The sequence below is a fragment of the Branchiostoma belcheri genome, unplaced genomic scaffold, assembly GCF_001625305.1.
Source record: "Branchiostoma belcheri isolate BF01 breed outbred unplaced genomic scaffold, Haploidv18h27 scaffold66, whole genome shotgun sequence".
In the NCBI taxonomy this organism is placed as follows: Eukaryota; Metazoa; Chordata; class Leptocardii; order Amphioxiformes; family Branchiostomatidae; genus Branchiostoma; species Branchiostoma belcheri.
In genome coordinates this window covers 1,356,403-1,372,052 of record NW_017804309.1, presented here as the reverse complement: position 1 = coordinate 1,372,052, position 15,650 = coordinate 1,356,403, and the positions used below count along the sequence as shown (strand labels likewise).

At 42.4% G+C, this 15,650-nt stretch overlaps 2 protein-coding genes and 1 long non-coding RNA gene across 5 annotated transcripts in view; 1 reads left to right on the top strand and 2 right to left on the bottom strand.

The window, feature by feature from the left end:
* LOC109483762 (zinc finger CCCH domain-containing protein 14-like) overlaps positions 1-5,215 on the bottom strand; it is an 8,941-nt gene extending 3,726 nt beyond the window's left edge. The window contains exons 1-11 of one of the 2 annotated variants that reach the window (XM_019786846.1): positions 5,116-5,215; positions 4,731-4,773; positions 4,032-4,146; positions 3,784-3,851; positions 3,042-3,289; positions 2,703-2,858; positions 2,418-2,501; positions 1,782-2,057; positions 1,445-1,598; positions 1,074-1,284; positions 440-517 (exon numbers count right to left, since the gene is read on the bottom strand). In XM_019786846.1, coding sequence (XP_019642405.1) covers positions 440-517; positions 1,074-1,284; positions 1,445-1,598; positions 1,782-2,057; positions 2,418-2,501; positions 2,703-2,858; positions 3,042-3,289; positions 3,784-3,851; positions 4,032-4,146; positions 4,731-4,773; positions 5,116-5,154 — 1,472 coding nt within the window. In that variant the 5' untranslated portion in view covers positions 5,155-5,215. Of the gene's footprint in view, positions 1-439; positions 518-1,073; positions 1,285-1,444; positions 1,599-1,781; positions 2,058-2,417; positions 2,502-2,702; positions 2,859-3,041; positions 3,290-3,783; positions 3,852-4,031; positions 4,164-4,730; positions 4,774-5,115 lie in introns of those variants that run through there. The other variant, XM_019786847.1, reaches the window with a different exon arrangement.
* On the top strand, positions 5,201-11,298 carry LOC109483764 (kynurenine 3-monooxygenase-like). Of its 2 annotated transcripts, XM_019786849.1 has the most exons (18): positions 5,201-5,299; positions 5,638-5,768; positions 5,917-5,986; positions 6,107-6,204; positions 6,406-6,495; positions 6,634-6,682; positions 7,025-7,112; positions 7,382-7,426; positions 7,905-8,076; positions 8,311-8,382; positions 8,510-8,631; positions 8,866-8,923; positions 9,063-9,152; positions 9,301-9,358; positions 9,490-9,572; positions 9,752-9,853; positions 9,986-10,045; positions 10,187-11,298. In XM_019786849.1, exons 2-18 carry the CDS (start codon positions 5,721-5,723, stop codon positions 10,337-10,339), a joined length of 1,458 nt encoding a protein of 485 aa, XP_019642408.1. In that variant the 5' UTR covers positions 5,201-5,299; positions 5,638-5,720; the 3' UTR covers positions 10,340-11,298. The 2 variants fall into 2 exon arrangements, with proteins under 2 accessions (XP_019642408.1, XP_019642409.1); XM_019786850.1 differs by lacking the exon at positions 7,382-7,426.
* A 2,052-nt stretch (positions 11,299-13,350) lies between these two features.
* LOC109483692 lies at positions 13,351-14,791 on the bottom strand. The gene is made up of 4 exons (XR_002141026.1): positions 14,599-14,791; positions 14,248-14,362; positions 14,035-14,108; positions 13,351-13,796 (listed from the first exon to the last, which is right to left on the bottom strand). It is a non-coding gene; the product is annotated as an uncharacterized LOC109483692 (long non-coding RNA).
* Between the last annotated feature and the right edge of the window lie 859 nt (positions 14,792-15,650).

Below are 15,650 nucleotides of genomic sequence, written 5' to 3'. Positions count from 1 at the left end.
ACTGATGCGCGCGTGCGAATAAAAAAAAAGTTTTGCAAAAAAAAAAAAAGTTGTTTTCATTATGAAATCTACGTGGTCATGAGGGTTGAACAAATGACACAGAATATGGTTTGGCGAATAATCTAGTCTTCAAGTTCATTTCTTTACAATTTCGTCTTTTTTCGTTTGATTTTGGCATTCTACGACATTGGTATAGTTTTTATTAATTTTTTTTTGTAACTTACGGTATATTTTTGCTCATTTTGCAACTGTTTTGTACGATTTACAGTATGGTTGAAAACTTTTTTTTTTTGGAAACGGCCGAAAATTCATGCGCGCGCGGATGTCATCCATATAATCAAATCAACATGGCCTAATGCCCTGTCAGTCAGCATCAGGCTTTGAAAGGTGTGAAACTTTTACAACAAAAGTGAGAGAGGAAGACAGGAAAATTATTCACAGTGTCTGTAGGGAGGAAGGCTCTCCGTCCAAGGTGACAGTGAAGATTGGGCTGACAGGGACTGTCTTGGGCGGAGTCCTAGCAAAACAACACACAGACCTCGGGATCAGGAGACCTGAACTGTTCGAGTAATAAGACTAAAACACATCCGACATTACAGGACTGCTTGAATTGAGCCCTAAATTGGAATGGAATATAGGGAAAACTGAATAACTGTCTAGCAAAGCATGAGTGACTCCAAAATTCAAGCTGCAACTAGATAAATTCTCTGACGAGTCAGTTGTTTCAGTTGGAATCGACTATCTTTCATCAGTCACTGAGAATGAGATGAAAAATAGAGGATGATATCTGAAATGTCTGACTCTTCAGAGAATTTATCCAGTGAGTTACTTGATCTATTTTGTATGGCGTGGCATTCTGCTTGGATGCCTTCATGGACATTCCTGCAATGTTGTATGTCAAAACAATGGAAAAAGTATAAAGCAAGTAAACAGATGCAAAAGAAATGCATGGCAAAGATGCACTGAGAGAACATGAGCAAATCTTAGGAAACAAAAGGACATGTCTGCCTCCTTAAGGTCAACAACCCCACCCATTCTCAGGTTTGTCACCCCTTGTCAATGACCCCACCCACCTGTCCTGGATGACCCTCCTGGTCTCCATGGCAACCCTGCTGACCACAGGAACACGGCTGGCGGTGGCGGTAGTCTGTCGGCCCGCTGTGTGCCACGCGATCGCGACCGAGCGCTCGTCATCAGGCCCGATTCCTTCGTCGTCCTCTTCTTCCTTTGACACGACGTTCCTCCGGTCACCAGGCGGGGAAGCCATGTCATGCTCCTGGTAGTCTGTGCATGGGAGAGGAAGTTATACAGGTAAACAACTAAAGTAAGAAGTAAATATACAGTAAACAATTGGACATAAGTTGATGTTGGTGTTCATTTGTCTATTCTACCACATCAAACCATAAACTGCAGAGACACTGCACAGCACCACTACAACACCTACCCTCCTCCTGGACTGGGCTGGGTAGGATCGTCCTGGAGACAATGTTACGGAAACTTCTGTAACCTCCCATCTGGTGACCTTCGACCCTCACTGTCGGCCTGTAGCTGGTTGGATGGTACTCCATACCTGCAGCTGACCCCACCATGGGGTCATACTGGCAGGGACAACAACAACATGGTCAACTCACACACTTCAACTAAGGATGCACCAACTTTCGAAAATATTCTTTACTGGTATTGGTAATATCTTATTGTACAAAATTCTGGAAAAACTGATTAACACTTGGGTAAGTGGGGGTCTTTTGGGAATATCACTGACCCATGATGACATGTAATACCTGCATGGGCTGCACCATGACCTCCTGTGCGTGCTCCTGTCTGCCCTTGGCCTTCCCAGCAGACTGGTTAGCCTCAGAGATGGCCCTCAGCAGCAGGGAGCGGTTGGCCTGTTTGGAGGGAGGCAGGCTGGGTCTCCTCTCCGGGACCTTGACGGTACTGGCCACGCCCTTCCTCAGGGGTTCATCCTCCTCCGACTCATACTCAGGAGCAGCCGACAGGATCACAGAACCTACCACGGAGGACGGAGTCTTACGCTTCCTCGCAACAGGGTGCACCTAATCCAAAGTAAATAAGAAAGTAAGTAGCCTGTGAAACCCAAGCCCCGGGCAGCTCCCTACATACTAGGGAGCCGGCGAAAAGCGAGGTTCAGTCAGGCTAAGAAAGTAAGTAGCTATCACTGATACAATGTATACACAAGGGAGTGAGAAAGGAAAGTGCTGAAAGATGAGACAGCAGGGTGTAAAAACAGAAGAGGTCTGGGCCATATGACATTGGATTTTAATCAAGTATACCCATGATATGGTATATTAGGTACAAACAAGATCATTTGGAGGTAGAAATGTGACAGACTTGCAAAGTATCATTGCATGTGTGAATGAATTAGTACAGTGATGATACAAGCTGTTGGTTCCTACCTGTGACACATGCTGACTGGACACCTCCCTGCCATGATGGCCACTGCGACTGGACACTGCTGACAGCCGGGGCTTCACTGGGGACTTGACAATATAGCTATGTTAATGAAGAGCCATACCTAAAGGATTATTAATCAGCAAACTCAATAGGAGTCTAGGAGATGAATGATTTATGTAATAAACATTCTAGACAGCATCACATCCAAAATAACAAATGCTGTGTACAAAGGTATGTGCAAAGTTTTTTTATAACTTATCATCATCAGACATATAACAAACAGTTACCTGTGGTAGATACTGTACAGATGACTGTTTAGTAGCAGGCCTGGCCACAGCTGAAGGTCTGTGTTTGGGAGGGGAGGTGGTAACAGCCTGGTACTGTACAGGGGCTGCAACAGAGTGTCTGGACTGTACCAACACAGCAGGGGTGGCAGCAGGCTCCTGAAAACGAAGATGGAGATGCTTTGGACCTGCTAAAATTAGTCTAAAAAAGTCAAGACCTACATTGTACCCATGAAAAGATTATAAAATCTATTTTGAATGATACTAAAGTACTATAAAGAACCATTTTGATGCAAATTCATGAACATAAAACCACCGTGAAAATTTCCTAATTTCCAGTACCTCAGTTTCCAGCTCCTCCATCATGTCCGAGTCGTCAGGCTTGATGGAGATGATGGGTTCTGGAGGGGGGACGGCAGGAGGGGGGATCAGAGCAGGGGCCTGGGCGGGGGCTGCAGGAGGGGGGGCTGCCAGATGCTGGGTGGAAACAGGTGTGGACACACTGGCTACAGCTGCTGCCACAGACGACTTCTGACTGGTGATGGTTGCCATGGCCTTGGCTGAGGCACTCCTGCTCACAGCTTCTGACTCTGTATGTGAATAACAGTAACCAGGCTTTTAGCTAGGATTTTTTTGTTGGGCGTCCATTTTTTGCATTGCATGCTATGCTCAGCAAAGATGCACGGTGCACAAGCTTTTTAGGGGGCCTTTTTTGAAAGTCAAAATGCTCTCAAACACTACTTTTTGCATTTTGAGGTACAAATTTTGAGGAATTTGAGTTTTTTTCCTTCAGTAAACCATCATTTTTGTATTTATAGTAAGGCTGAAGGGAGGCATGTGTGCAAGGCAGGGTTGGGAGTGGAAAAAAAACAGGGCGTCTTTAGGGTGTCCTACCAAAAAGTAGGGCGTCCAGTTTCTTAGTATTTTCAGTACAGGGCGTCCAAAAGACACCCTGGACACCCCCTAGCTAAAAGCCTGACAGTAACAGAATCTATGTTAGTATGTAGACATGATATTCTACCTCACAAGGGCCTTCACCATCCTACAAAATGGGAAGATAAAAAATGTGTATTAAGGTTATTACCCTGCTGGAACACTGTGTTCACTTCTCCTTCTGTTGCATTCTGCAGCTTGCTCAGGACTCCGTGGAGCCTGTGGGAGGAGAAACAGATATAGTGACATGCTATTTCTTCTGTGTATGTTACTGTGTATGTTAAAAATCAATGGAGAATTGACAGTCACACTACTACTCAGTGCATGAAAGGCTGACCCTTCTTGCTAGTAAATAAATCTACAGCAGTGCATAGTGAGGTAGAAATATTCTCCTCTGACCAGGCAGTAAACTTCTCTGTGTTGTTGGCCAGGAACAGGGAGAGGTCCTCTGTCATCTGGGCCTGGCTCTTCTTGTTGGCCACCATTACCATGATGTAGTCTGGCAGCTCATCGTCTGGGGATGGAATGCAGAACAGTTTGTAGGTGCATATTGTCGTGCCGACTGTCAGTAAATTTGCAGACAGAGACATGTAACGCCTTGTAAAAAAATACCGACTCGCGAAGTCAGAGACCTCGTGAAGTCCCAAATTGCTCCATCTCGCGAAATAAAGCATCCTTGAACATAACTGGACTTACAGTAATTCATTGGTACTATATCATAGAACAGTAATTCATTGGTACTATATCATAGAACATGGATTTCATTGTCGTGTTATCCTCACTGGATATGGTTCAACCATGCTTGTGGTTATTCATATCAAGGAGTTATGTGTAACATTAACAGGTCATTAGATGCAATATAACGAAGCTGACATGTTACACCGAAGGCTGGCTTATACTGACTGAATTGAAGAATGCAGATACAGAATGAGATTTAACTTAGAAAGAGACTGCTATCATAAGTTGCTGGTACTATATCAGAGAAACACAACAGATCCATCAAGATTTCACACAAGAAACACGGAAGAAAATAATCAACATATTTCCCTTGACCTCCCTCTGTATACTAGTATGTGGGAGTGAAAAAAGACGACTCACCTACGTAAGCTCCCAGGTCCACAAGCTTTGCTTTTATAGCACTCTGAAGAAATAAAACAAGAGGAAAAGACTTGACTTTAGAGCCTTTAAAGGTACCACACAGTATACCAGATCACATAGGCACCATAAGTGAAGTACTAGAAGATGTGAACAAATTCTTTATTTCATAATTCTCGAGAAAAATAATTTATTAGGGTTCGTAGAAAACCGGCTTGGGTAGCAAGGGTGAACAGCTAGCCCAGTTAAAGCGTCACGTTTTTGTGCGCTACAAATTACTCTAAAATAACAAGCGCTATAGTTATAATCTGAAATCTATATTTAATCATCCTACTCAAACAGGCTTGCGATAAACCATTGCCAAAAGGCACAATTTGAGCATATTTACCCGGATTTTGTGAGTGATTTCTGTCCCGATCCCTTCCATGTTTCCCGCGATGCCTGATGGGTATGACCTCGGGTCAAGGGTTATAGGTGAACAAGTGAAGTAGAAGTACAACGATCAACATCGCTGGCATAACTTTCCACGGGAATTACCTGCAAACTGCAAGATAGGAAAGAGTAAAATTAAGGTAAACCGTGTTCACCAAACCATTTGATGATGTAAAATCTAGCCAGAACAAGTGTACTGAAGGAGACTACCTAGGTATACGTAACAGTGCACATGTCCACATGTGCAAGTGCGATTTTCTTTGGTCCAGGTATCTTTGTTTTGCTCTGAATCTTTTATCACTCTCCAAACACATACAGTTAAATCGCATTGTAAGTAAGGCTTGACGCAGAAGAATTCCATTGACCAGTTATCAGAGTTGTTTTATTGTACAGAGACTTGTCATCCAGGTCGGAGAGCGCCAGCCTCCCAATGTTACCATGTTACCTAACGGTACGCCCTACTGTGTTGTGTAAGCAGATAGGAAGCAACCCACAGAGAACGACGTCCGGACTGGATAAACTGATCAGCTGCAGAGACCTACGCCACACTACACTACAGATATGGAGAAACAGAAACAGAAGAGTGCCGCCGTGGTGGGAGGTGGTCTGGTGAGAAAATAGTGCTTCCTTCAAATTCTGTAACCTGACACCTTTATATATGCAGAGTACAAAGAAGAGAATATAAATTTTGTATCACATACCAATTGTGTTGGGACTGGATTAATGATTGATTTTATGAATATGAAACTGCCCTTAGGTTGGGGCCATGAATACCTGCTACCTGTCCAGCCGAGGCTTCAAGGTGGATCTGTACGAGGCCAGACCAGGTAGGAATATGTCACAATGTCACAGATACACCTGGGCTCAGGAGGTAGCTTCCATCAATTCCAATCTTCAATTTTGCATATCAAGCAGACATTTCAAAGATGTTCATAACTGCATTTCAGATATTCGTACTATGGAGATTGTACGAGGCCGTAGCATCAACTTGGCACTGTCCTACAGAGGAAGGCAGGCCCTGAAGAAAGTTGGGCTGGAAGATCAGGTTATTAGAGATATTCTAGCGTATAGCTATAAGCACTTGTCAAAAATCAATGAAATGAGAAAATGGTCAATATATCATTTGTATACGTGTGTTTGAAATTCACATGCTTAACATAATTAGAACTGAATTTGAATATCTGAGAGAATCTGTTCTTCATGTGTTCAATGAAGTGTTCAGGCCTCATTATTGTTTTCTAACCAGGTTGTTCAGGACGGCATCCCCATGTATGCCAGGATGATCCATGACCTGAATGGGACCCTGAGACCCATACCGTACGGCAAGTCTGATCAGGTGAGCAGCAGGAATTGGATCACATCACATATTTCTCTTATCTGATTACCACTGAGCTTTGAAAATGTGGCTGCAACTGAACTGGTTTCAAGGCAATTCATCTCACCAACATGTTCTGTCAAATGCTTTGTTTTTCAGTACATCATGTCTGTGGACAGGAGGAAGCTGAATGAAACACTTTTAACAGGTAACAATGTTTGTTCCTCTCTGATTACATGGTTGATACATACTACATGTAGTACATGTAGTACAGGTATCAAAGACTGGGAGGTATCATTGCAACATCAGCTGATTCGGCTCAGCTTATGCCTATTGTCATCTCCGTAAACAACTGTACACCCTTTTCCTTTGTTGGTTCTGTACACCCTTTAGAATTAACAATAGTCAATAAACAGTTTTGTATGTGCATTTTGGCTGCTACATTAAAAGTAAGGGACAAATGTAATTGACACACTTTGATAGGGAAAGCTGATTGCAACACTTGTCATCCTCTTCGTCCCTGCCTTATCCTATGTCACTCCTTGTACAGCTGCAGAGGAAAGGCCTGATGTCACTCTGCATTTTCAACACAAGCTGGTCAGCTGTGACCTTGAAAAAGGGAAGTTGACTTTCAAAATGTGAGTTCTTTCAAAATCAATGATTTTGTAGTGTTGTGCATGTTCAAGACATGTACTCAAAAGTTCCTATGCATGTGTTGGTGCTGAAGATGTTGTTGAATGTTTTGTTATGACAGGAAATTGCTGTACATCAACTTGATCAAGCATTCAGCTTGGGGCTTGTGAAGTACTGTTTGGGAGAAATACTAACTATAATATACCCCCCAATGGTTTATAGGATGTTACTGGGTGTAATTTTTAGCCTAACTTGTAACTGCTCTGTTCTGTAGAGAACCTGCTAACGGTGATGACAGTCTTGACCAGACTTACCAGAGGTACAAGTACCCCTGTGTGTAGTGATGTGATGTGATGTGAAGTGAAACAACTTCAAGAATCTTCTTTTTCAGCTGGCTTGTTTTGTTTTGTTTTGTTTTGTTTTGTTTTGTTTTGTTTTGTTTTGTTTTGTTTTGTTTTGTTTTGTTTTGTTTTGCTTTACAGCGATTGCTCAGCCTACACCTGTTGCCTTTGTTTTGAAGTACTGCTGCTCTTCTTTACAAATGTTTGGCATGCCTTAAGCTAGATGATATGCTCTCCCTAAAGAGGGATATTTTCAGGAGAAACGTGCTACAGTCGATGCATATGTAAAATTTATAGATGTACAAAAATTTGGTAGATCCTTTTGTCACTGAATATTCCAGTATTGTGTTTTACATCATATTGTGTTTTACATCATATCATGTTGAATACAATACACTATTTGTAGTGATCATGCATTTGTGTGACAAGCACTGAGGCTGGTCATCTATTCTACAGGAACGGTGGAGAGGATGTACATGTGGAGGTGACGACAGACCTGATCATGGGAAACGATGGGGCGTACTCTGCCATCAGGAAACACATGGTGAAGAGACCCAGGTTTAACTACAGCCAGGAGTACATCCCACATGGGTACATGGAGCTGACTGTACCACCTCACAATGGGGAGGTAAGTGTTGTCATGGACTGTACCACCTCAGAACGGGGAGGTAAGGGTTGTCATGGTCTGCACCACCTCACAACGGGGAGGTAAGGGTTCTCATGGACTGTACCACCTTACAACGGGGAGGTAAGGGTTGTCGGGGACTGCAGCAACTCAAAATGGGATGTTACGGGTTGTCAAGGACTGTATTTTCTTCTTCACACTGGCATATTCCTGACCCAACTATGATCTCTGTTCCAGTTTGCAATGGCCATCAACTATCTCCACATCTGGCCTCGGAATGAGTATATGATGATTGCTCTACCAAATCAGGTACAATTTGCAGAGTTTTACTTATTAATTATTATATATTATAACTGTTCTCAGTTTATCCCCTCATTGGCCACCCGTTTGTAAATTTGGTTGAATTGAGATGAACAATATCTGTTTCTCTCCCCAGGACAAGTCCTTCACCCTGACCCTGTTCATGCCCTTTGACATGTTCGAGCAGCTGAAGACAGGAGATGATGTCGTCAAGTTCTTCATGGAGAAATTCCCGGATTCCGTCCCGCTGATCGGAGAGTAAGTAAATCACTCTGCACCGGCGCAAAAAATCATGAGATCAAACCTGGCCAGTCATAAGCCACACTTCTAAAACACTCCAGTCCAATTTTACATAAATAAGAAGCAACTGCTTTCATGCAGTCTCCATGAGACATCAATGCCCTACTTGACAACCACAACCGATTTACAATAGTGATATTTGTGAATGTTTTTCTAGGTACAATCTTTGATACTGTTCTGTCCTATTCCCAGGGAAAGCCTTAAGGAAACCTACTTCAGACTGCCTCCTCTGCCACTGGTTTCTGTCAAGGTTTGTGTTTGGAGTTTTGTACATATGATGTAAGTTATGAGAAATGAATATTACAGTAGAATCTTAAAGTCGCATACAAAGTCCTGTAACCCTGCCTCTGGTGTTTTTGAACTAAATCCTAATTGTTCCCTCCCCACAGTGCTTCCCATATCATGTATCCGACAAGGCAGTTATCATGGGAGATGCCGCCCACGCCATGGTGCCCTTCTATGGGCAGGGGATGAACTGTGTAAGTAAAACTGCCCTCTATCAGAACACATCTACATCACAGGCATGAACTCACATTCATTCATTCATTCAAGATAATTTGCTCATTGCAGCTCTATGAACATATATTCTTCAGGTTTATAATTTCCTTGATTCTTGTATCTTTTCAGGGATTTGAGGACTGTCTGGTGTTTGATGAGATAATGGAGAAACTTGACAGTGATTTGAGTAAGTCAACATTTCTTGTTGAATTCTCACTTGACAACTAACACATCATTAATATTTAAGGCAACACAAACTGATTTTATTGGTACTTTCATTTGAAAAAAAAAACTACTGTGAACTGAATATTCCTGCAGGCAAAGTCCTCCCAGAGTACTCCATGTACCGATCACCTGACGCTCACGCCATCAACGACCTGGCCATGTACAACTACATCGAGGTCAGATGCTTCTTTTGTTCTTTGGTTTGTTTTGAAGTACCAGCTAGTGAGCTCAATTTCTAAGACTTTAGAATGAATAAGAAAACCTATGGTAGAAGGTTATGTTGCTACGGCTTACCATTTTGGAGGAGTAATAAACATTATAAGCCCCAGAGCTGAAGGTGCCACGTCTGTTCCAGATGAGGAAGTCGGTGAACTCCAGGTGGTTTTTGATGAGGAAGAAGGTGGACGCCTTCCTGCATGCCATCATGCCCAGGGTCTTCATCCCCCTCTACACCATGGTGGGTGTTTAACAGGAACTTGATTGCACAACAATTGTACAAGGTAGAGCATATAGAATTTACTGCAGTTACATATAGGGCTTCTTCCACAGTTGTTAACTTTGATGTTGGTGTTTTCTGCCCCTCCTCCAGGTTTCTTTCACCAGAATCAGGTACCATGTTGTCATCAACAAGGCAAAGAAACAGGATGTGGTGAGTTTTATGGGTAGCAAAAGTTCTCATCTTTGCACCAGCAAACATGTGTTGGACCTTTATATATTTGCTATGTTTTCAAACCATTCAAGCATACATTTTATGTGAATTTAACTTTGCTCTTACTCTAATTTTCCCCAGCTGGTAGACAACTCTATCCAGGCCCTGATGGCCCTGGCTGCTGTGGGAGGGGGGTACTTTACTGCTGTTGCCATCAGCCGACACCTCGACTCTATTCCAGGCTGGCTTCGGGACTCTGTGTGGGGGTTTTTGAGAGGGGATTTTGCTGTTTGAAATACTAGTAGATGCCCAATAGAACATGTTTCAATGGGAAAACATAGATTAGGGTGGGAGGTAGCCACCTGCTAACAGCATCATTGATTGAATTCAGACTCAAGTAGGTGTTTCTTACTCCTTACCTTGTCTTACAAAAACTACAGTGAAGTGGCTGTAGCATTATGTGAGCCATAGCAAACCCATGCCACATTGCCCTATTCCTACTACCAAAGTCTAGCTTCTTGAAAAACATCGCCTCAGTTGAGGATGACTGCTTTACCTTCACCTTCCTTACCTTCAATAGAGAGATCCCATAGCCCTGCCCACCTAAGTCTAATGTGGAAATAAAAGAATTAGAAATTTAGCTGAGGTGCAGACACTTTCTTATTGGCTGATTCACTAATCTTGATTTGCTGTAATATATTCTGTTGCGTCTAAATTTCCAAGCACACCAGTAGTTTAACATCTGACTAGCTCGCGTAGGGTGCATTGGCTGTAGGTCTGATCAAAGCTTGTGTTATTTTCTTGTTTCCAAATATTATTTAAATGTGCCAACGGTAACTGTTGCGACTGGTGTATACCATACTAGTTTAGATTGTACCACAACTGGTACTTAAGCAAAGCTCCTGTTAGTCTAGTAATGTAACAGTAAAGACGTAATGTGTAACTATGTACTTCACATATGAAGTTAAAGTTCTTAGTAACTGTTACTCATTCCATGGAAATTAGGTGGCAGAACTAAAATGATGTACTGTAGTCTGTCATGGAAGAGTAAATACCAATGTGCTTTGAATTAAATAAGAACGATATATATTTGATAGATCATAGTGTAAGCATAGTCGTCTTAACCATATTTTGGTTATTGTCTTTGTCAGCAGGGCTAGCCTGGTAATAGTTACTGGCTAGTTGGGCAGCTGGCTGTATGTCAGGCAGCCAAATCTATGAAATAAAACAAACTAAAAAGAAATATGAATTTATGTCCTTGACATTGTTGTGTTTGTCTGCCAAGAAGACAAGTAAACTATTGGAATTTTTTTTTTATATAGTAGTCCATGTGTGGAGTTTCTTTCCTTCGATCATTCCCGTGTGTACCTACTTGGTTGAAGTGCCTTCACTCTCTATTAGGTGACGCTTTAATGAGGTCCAGTGACATCAAAGGCCTACATGGGGTTTATTAGAACACTTAATACCGACAAATTAATGGGTGTTTCGGGAACTACTGCATGGGGGTGGGTGGTGGTGAGCACTACATGGGGACATGAATACTACACGGGACCAAGGATGGGACTTCAATAACAATTCTATTTTATTTTATTTTATCCTTCTAAAACAAAAACAAGAAAAGAGACCACATGACTGTTTATTAAGTGTACAGTGTGTTGCTCAGGTTGAGTCTGACATTTTGAAAGCTAAGTTTCAAAAACTCACTACAATGCCCTAGACCTTAAACCTAACCTGATTATAACTACCCTGCTTTATGTAAAGACCTTTGCTCTCAAAGCCCATGTATTCATATATTTTGGATCCATTCTAGGACAAGGTGGCCACTACTTGTACTAGAATAGAGGCAAAATACACAAAAATAAAGGCTAAGTGGGAACAAAAGACTTTTACTTTAGACTACAACTAACCTTAACACTAAGCTACAACTATTCTTAACACTAGACTACAACTAACCTTAACACTAGACTACAACTATTCTTAAACTAAACTGCGCTTATGTTGGTGAAGGTTAGACATTTAGGTAATAAGATATGCCAAAAAAAGATAAATATGCATTTCTCCTGCAGTCTCAGTGTCACTGACGAAAGTAGTGCAAGTGGATGCTACCTGAAACATCTGACCGTTTCCAAAATCATATCCAGTTGCTTGAGTAACTTGTTTGGCATAAACTGCACTTATCTTAAAAGCTTATCTTTAAACTTAAGACAATTACAACATAATCCAAAAAAAGAACATAAAATTTTACAAATTAGGAAATCCAAAAGAAGAACATTTACAAATTAGGAAATAAAAAAAAGAACATTTACAAGTTAGGAAATCTTGGCTACTAGTATTCCAAGGGACATTTCAATTTGTGACTGCATTATGCAAGAATTAAAAGAAACATGCCTTGGACATCTCACAGCTGGTAAGTATGAGGAATGTAGCTAAATAGCAGGAAACTATAATATTTCTATAAAACTACATGGCCCTAGCACCATGACAAATTCAGCTTCACCCAGGAAGACTTAATAACATGAACATATAACATGAACATACAACCTGAGCAACACTTGTCTATCAGACATAATGATTGTAAAATGATACATTGCATTCTTTGTAAATGAAGTTCTTGTTAAAGCTCTTCAGACTTGACTTTTTTTCATCCAGAGACATGCTGCTGGTGGGGCGATGGCAGGACGTTACTAATCTGTGATGCAACTTCAGTCCAAGCTTAGGTAACAATCCCCTCTGTCTACCCGAGGCATCACCAGCAGGGAGAATCACAATCACTTGGTTATCAGCAAGGCATCGAGAATGTTGGCAACAGCCCTTGTGACGGCACTGGCAAGGGATTGGGACACTTGAGAGCAATGGTTACTTCTGCACACAGTGCTTCAACCCGTTCCTGTGGCAACCAGGTCCAATGCTTGGCCTGATCAGCTTCTGTACCCACGCTGAAGACCGGAATTGCGCTCAGAGGTAACTACAAAGTTTAGTCCTCCAGAAAACAGTGACTTCCTCAGTTCTGTTAGCCCATGATCACTTACGCACTTCTCTACCTGTCCTCCCTTCTGGCCCTGTGCCGTAGTCTTTGTTCGGGATCTCAAGACTAACGGATACATGTCATACATACACCATCACCCCCCTCCCCCACTCACCCTCCTCCCCCCACTTACCCCCTCCCCCACTCACTCCTCTCACCCCTCTCACCCCCTTCCCCCCACTCACAAGGCAGCTCATGTAATGGTCAGGGTTCCCGACCCACTGACAATCACATAATGCAGAAAGAAAGTCAGGCAGTACAAGATACCTATTAGTAAATAATCATGGGCTAACAGAACTTAAGGAAGTCTCCGTTTTCTAGAGGACTGAACTTTGCAGCAACTCCAAACACAATCCCAGCCACCGACATGGTCACAGAAACCAAATCAACCATACATCGGACCTGTATCCCACAGAAAGACTAAAGCCATGCGTGCAAAAGGAGCCAAAACCCTCAAAATGGCCCAACCCCCAACCAGCAATGTCACTCAGGATGTCACCAAATCAAACTCAAACACCTTGCCAACAACCAAGAAACTTGATTATCCCTGTCGAAAATGTCTCAGATACACAGAGGGAATTCTAAGTTTGGTACCAAAAGCTACTTAATGCACATCACAAACCTTTTTTCATCCCTTAAAGCCCTTTCCCGTGAGAGGTGTAGTTTTTGGCAACAATAAGGTCCTGGATGATGCTGAGAGATGTCTCCTTCCCTGCTTCTTGCATCCTATTAATCCGACATGAATGTCAAATTACAAATAATTAGAACAAGACAGATTCAGTTGAACATTTTGCTTGTGATTAAAACACTAAATAGGCACGCAATCAACAATGCCTTATGCCTTGGTGTTTTAATAGTGGAACCGTCAATTACAGACAAATTTTTCGTAATGAATTCTATCGTCACAGGATACAGCTACTGCTGAGCAGAATACTTGTCATATTAACAGTACAATTACCTTTACCTTGTCATATTTCTGGCACAGGCCGACCTTCTCTTTGCGTGTCTTTTCTAGTTAGGACGTATTCACGTGTAGTCCTATGTTGCAAGGAGAGAGAATGTATCAGGTCATAGAACGACAAACGATTACATATTTCGTGGAATTTTTTCTTGCACGTGGTTCAGAAGTAGAAAGCAAAACGCTCCGAAACCAAAGACATTTAACGGTAACTCTCACCTTTATACTGTGGGTCTCCTCGTCATAAAATCAACGTTAGCTAGGTTTGAGCAGCCCTCAAATTCTTCTCGGTGTAGTGATGCCCTGGGGTGTGGAGGTTTAGCACCTCCATTCCCTAAGTTGCAAAGAGAAACATATTGTATCACTATTAGGTAATGAACGAACTATGTAGCTTAACCTTCAAACGTACTGCCATTGGAGTCAACATGTCCTATTAACTTACGGGGAGATTTCCGTGCACGTGGTTCAGAAGTAGAAAGGAAAACGCTATGAAACACTTGACTGTCCGCTGATGGTCACGTTTACATACAACCGATTCCGTGAACTACAATGCATTGTCGACAGTCTCACCTTTACATTGCGGGTCTTCTCGCCGCGCCGGAATATTAAGTTAACGTTATGTTTGAGGCCGCCGAAATTCAGGTAAATTCTTGTCGGTGTGGTGATGCCCTGGACGTTTTTGGCACCGCCATTTCCCCCACATTTTGGCTTGCAGACCGCCGTGTCGATACAGAAGAGCGCCCTTCGAGCTGTAGAAGCAGTTGAAAATCGACTGATTAAACTCAGCCATGCAGCCGTCCCCGCACGCCGGCTTTATAACTTCCAACCACCTGTGCGAAGAATTCTAGCCTCCGATTGGTCGATTGAGCAGAATCCTGGCATGCTCATTGGTCAGAAAATACACGTTGGAGCCTCTCCGTTGGTCAGAAAAATGCACGTTTTCCATTGGTCATGTCTGCTGATTAGATTAATTTTGACGATTTGGTTGGTCACATATGAGCCTGCATGGGGTTTTCGACAACGTACGCAGGAGACGGTGCAAAAAGATACTCTCCAAGCAGAGGTTGTGGGGGAATGATCGTTACATTTTTATATATGGCCGTTTTTTTTTGTCCTGACCCTGTCGGTGGCCGCGGATCTTCTCTGGCTAATGGATACTGCCTGGCCAATTTGATACTGTCTTTTTGCCACCGAGAGGGATCTGCTTGTAGATTACCAAAAAGAGTGGCTAGCGACCTTACTTGATGATACAGTATTTAACATACCCCTCCAAAAAAAAAAAAAAACAGAATACTGGTCTCTATTAAAAGCCATTAACAAGTAAAATCTGAGATTTTATACCTCCGGGCTTTTTATTGTATATTTTTCCATGTTGTTTGTTCTGTATAGTTGATGGTGTTGAATTTTATGTGTTAGATTTAGCGTTCCTGGTTGTGTTAATACAGGACTGGTCAACATTTTCATCTGCAGCCCATACCATGTACCCACGGTAAAAATGCATGTCGAGAACGTCTGAGACAGTATACCACGGTATTTGTAAGTTAAGAAGTCGTACTATACGCCGAAAACATCCAAGATTGCGCAAGAGGGCGTTGACCCCTGACCCATTGGCCCACCCGGAA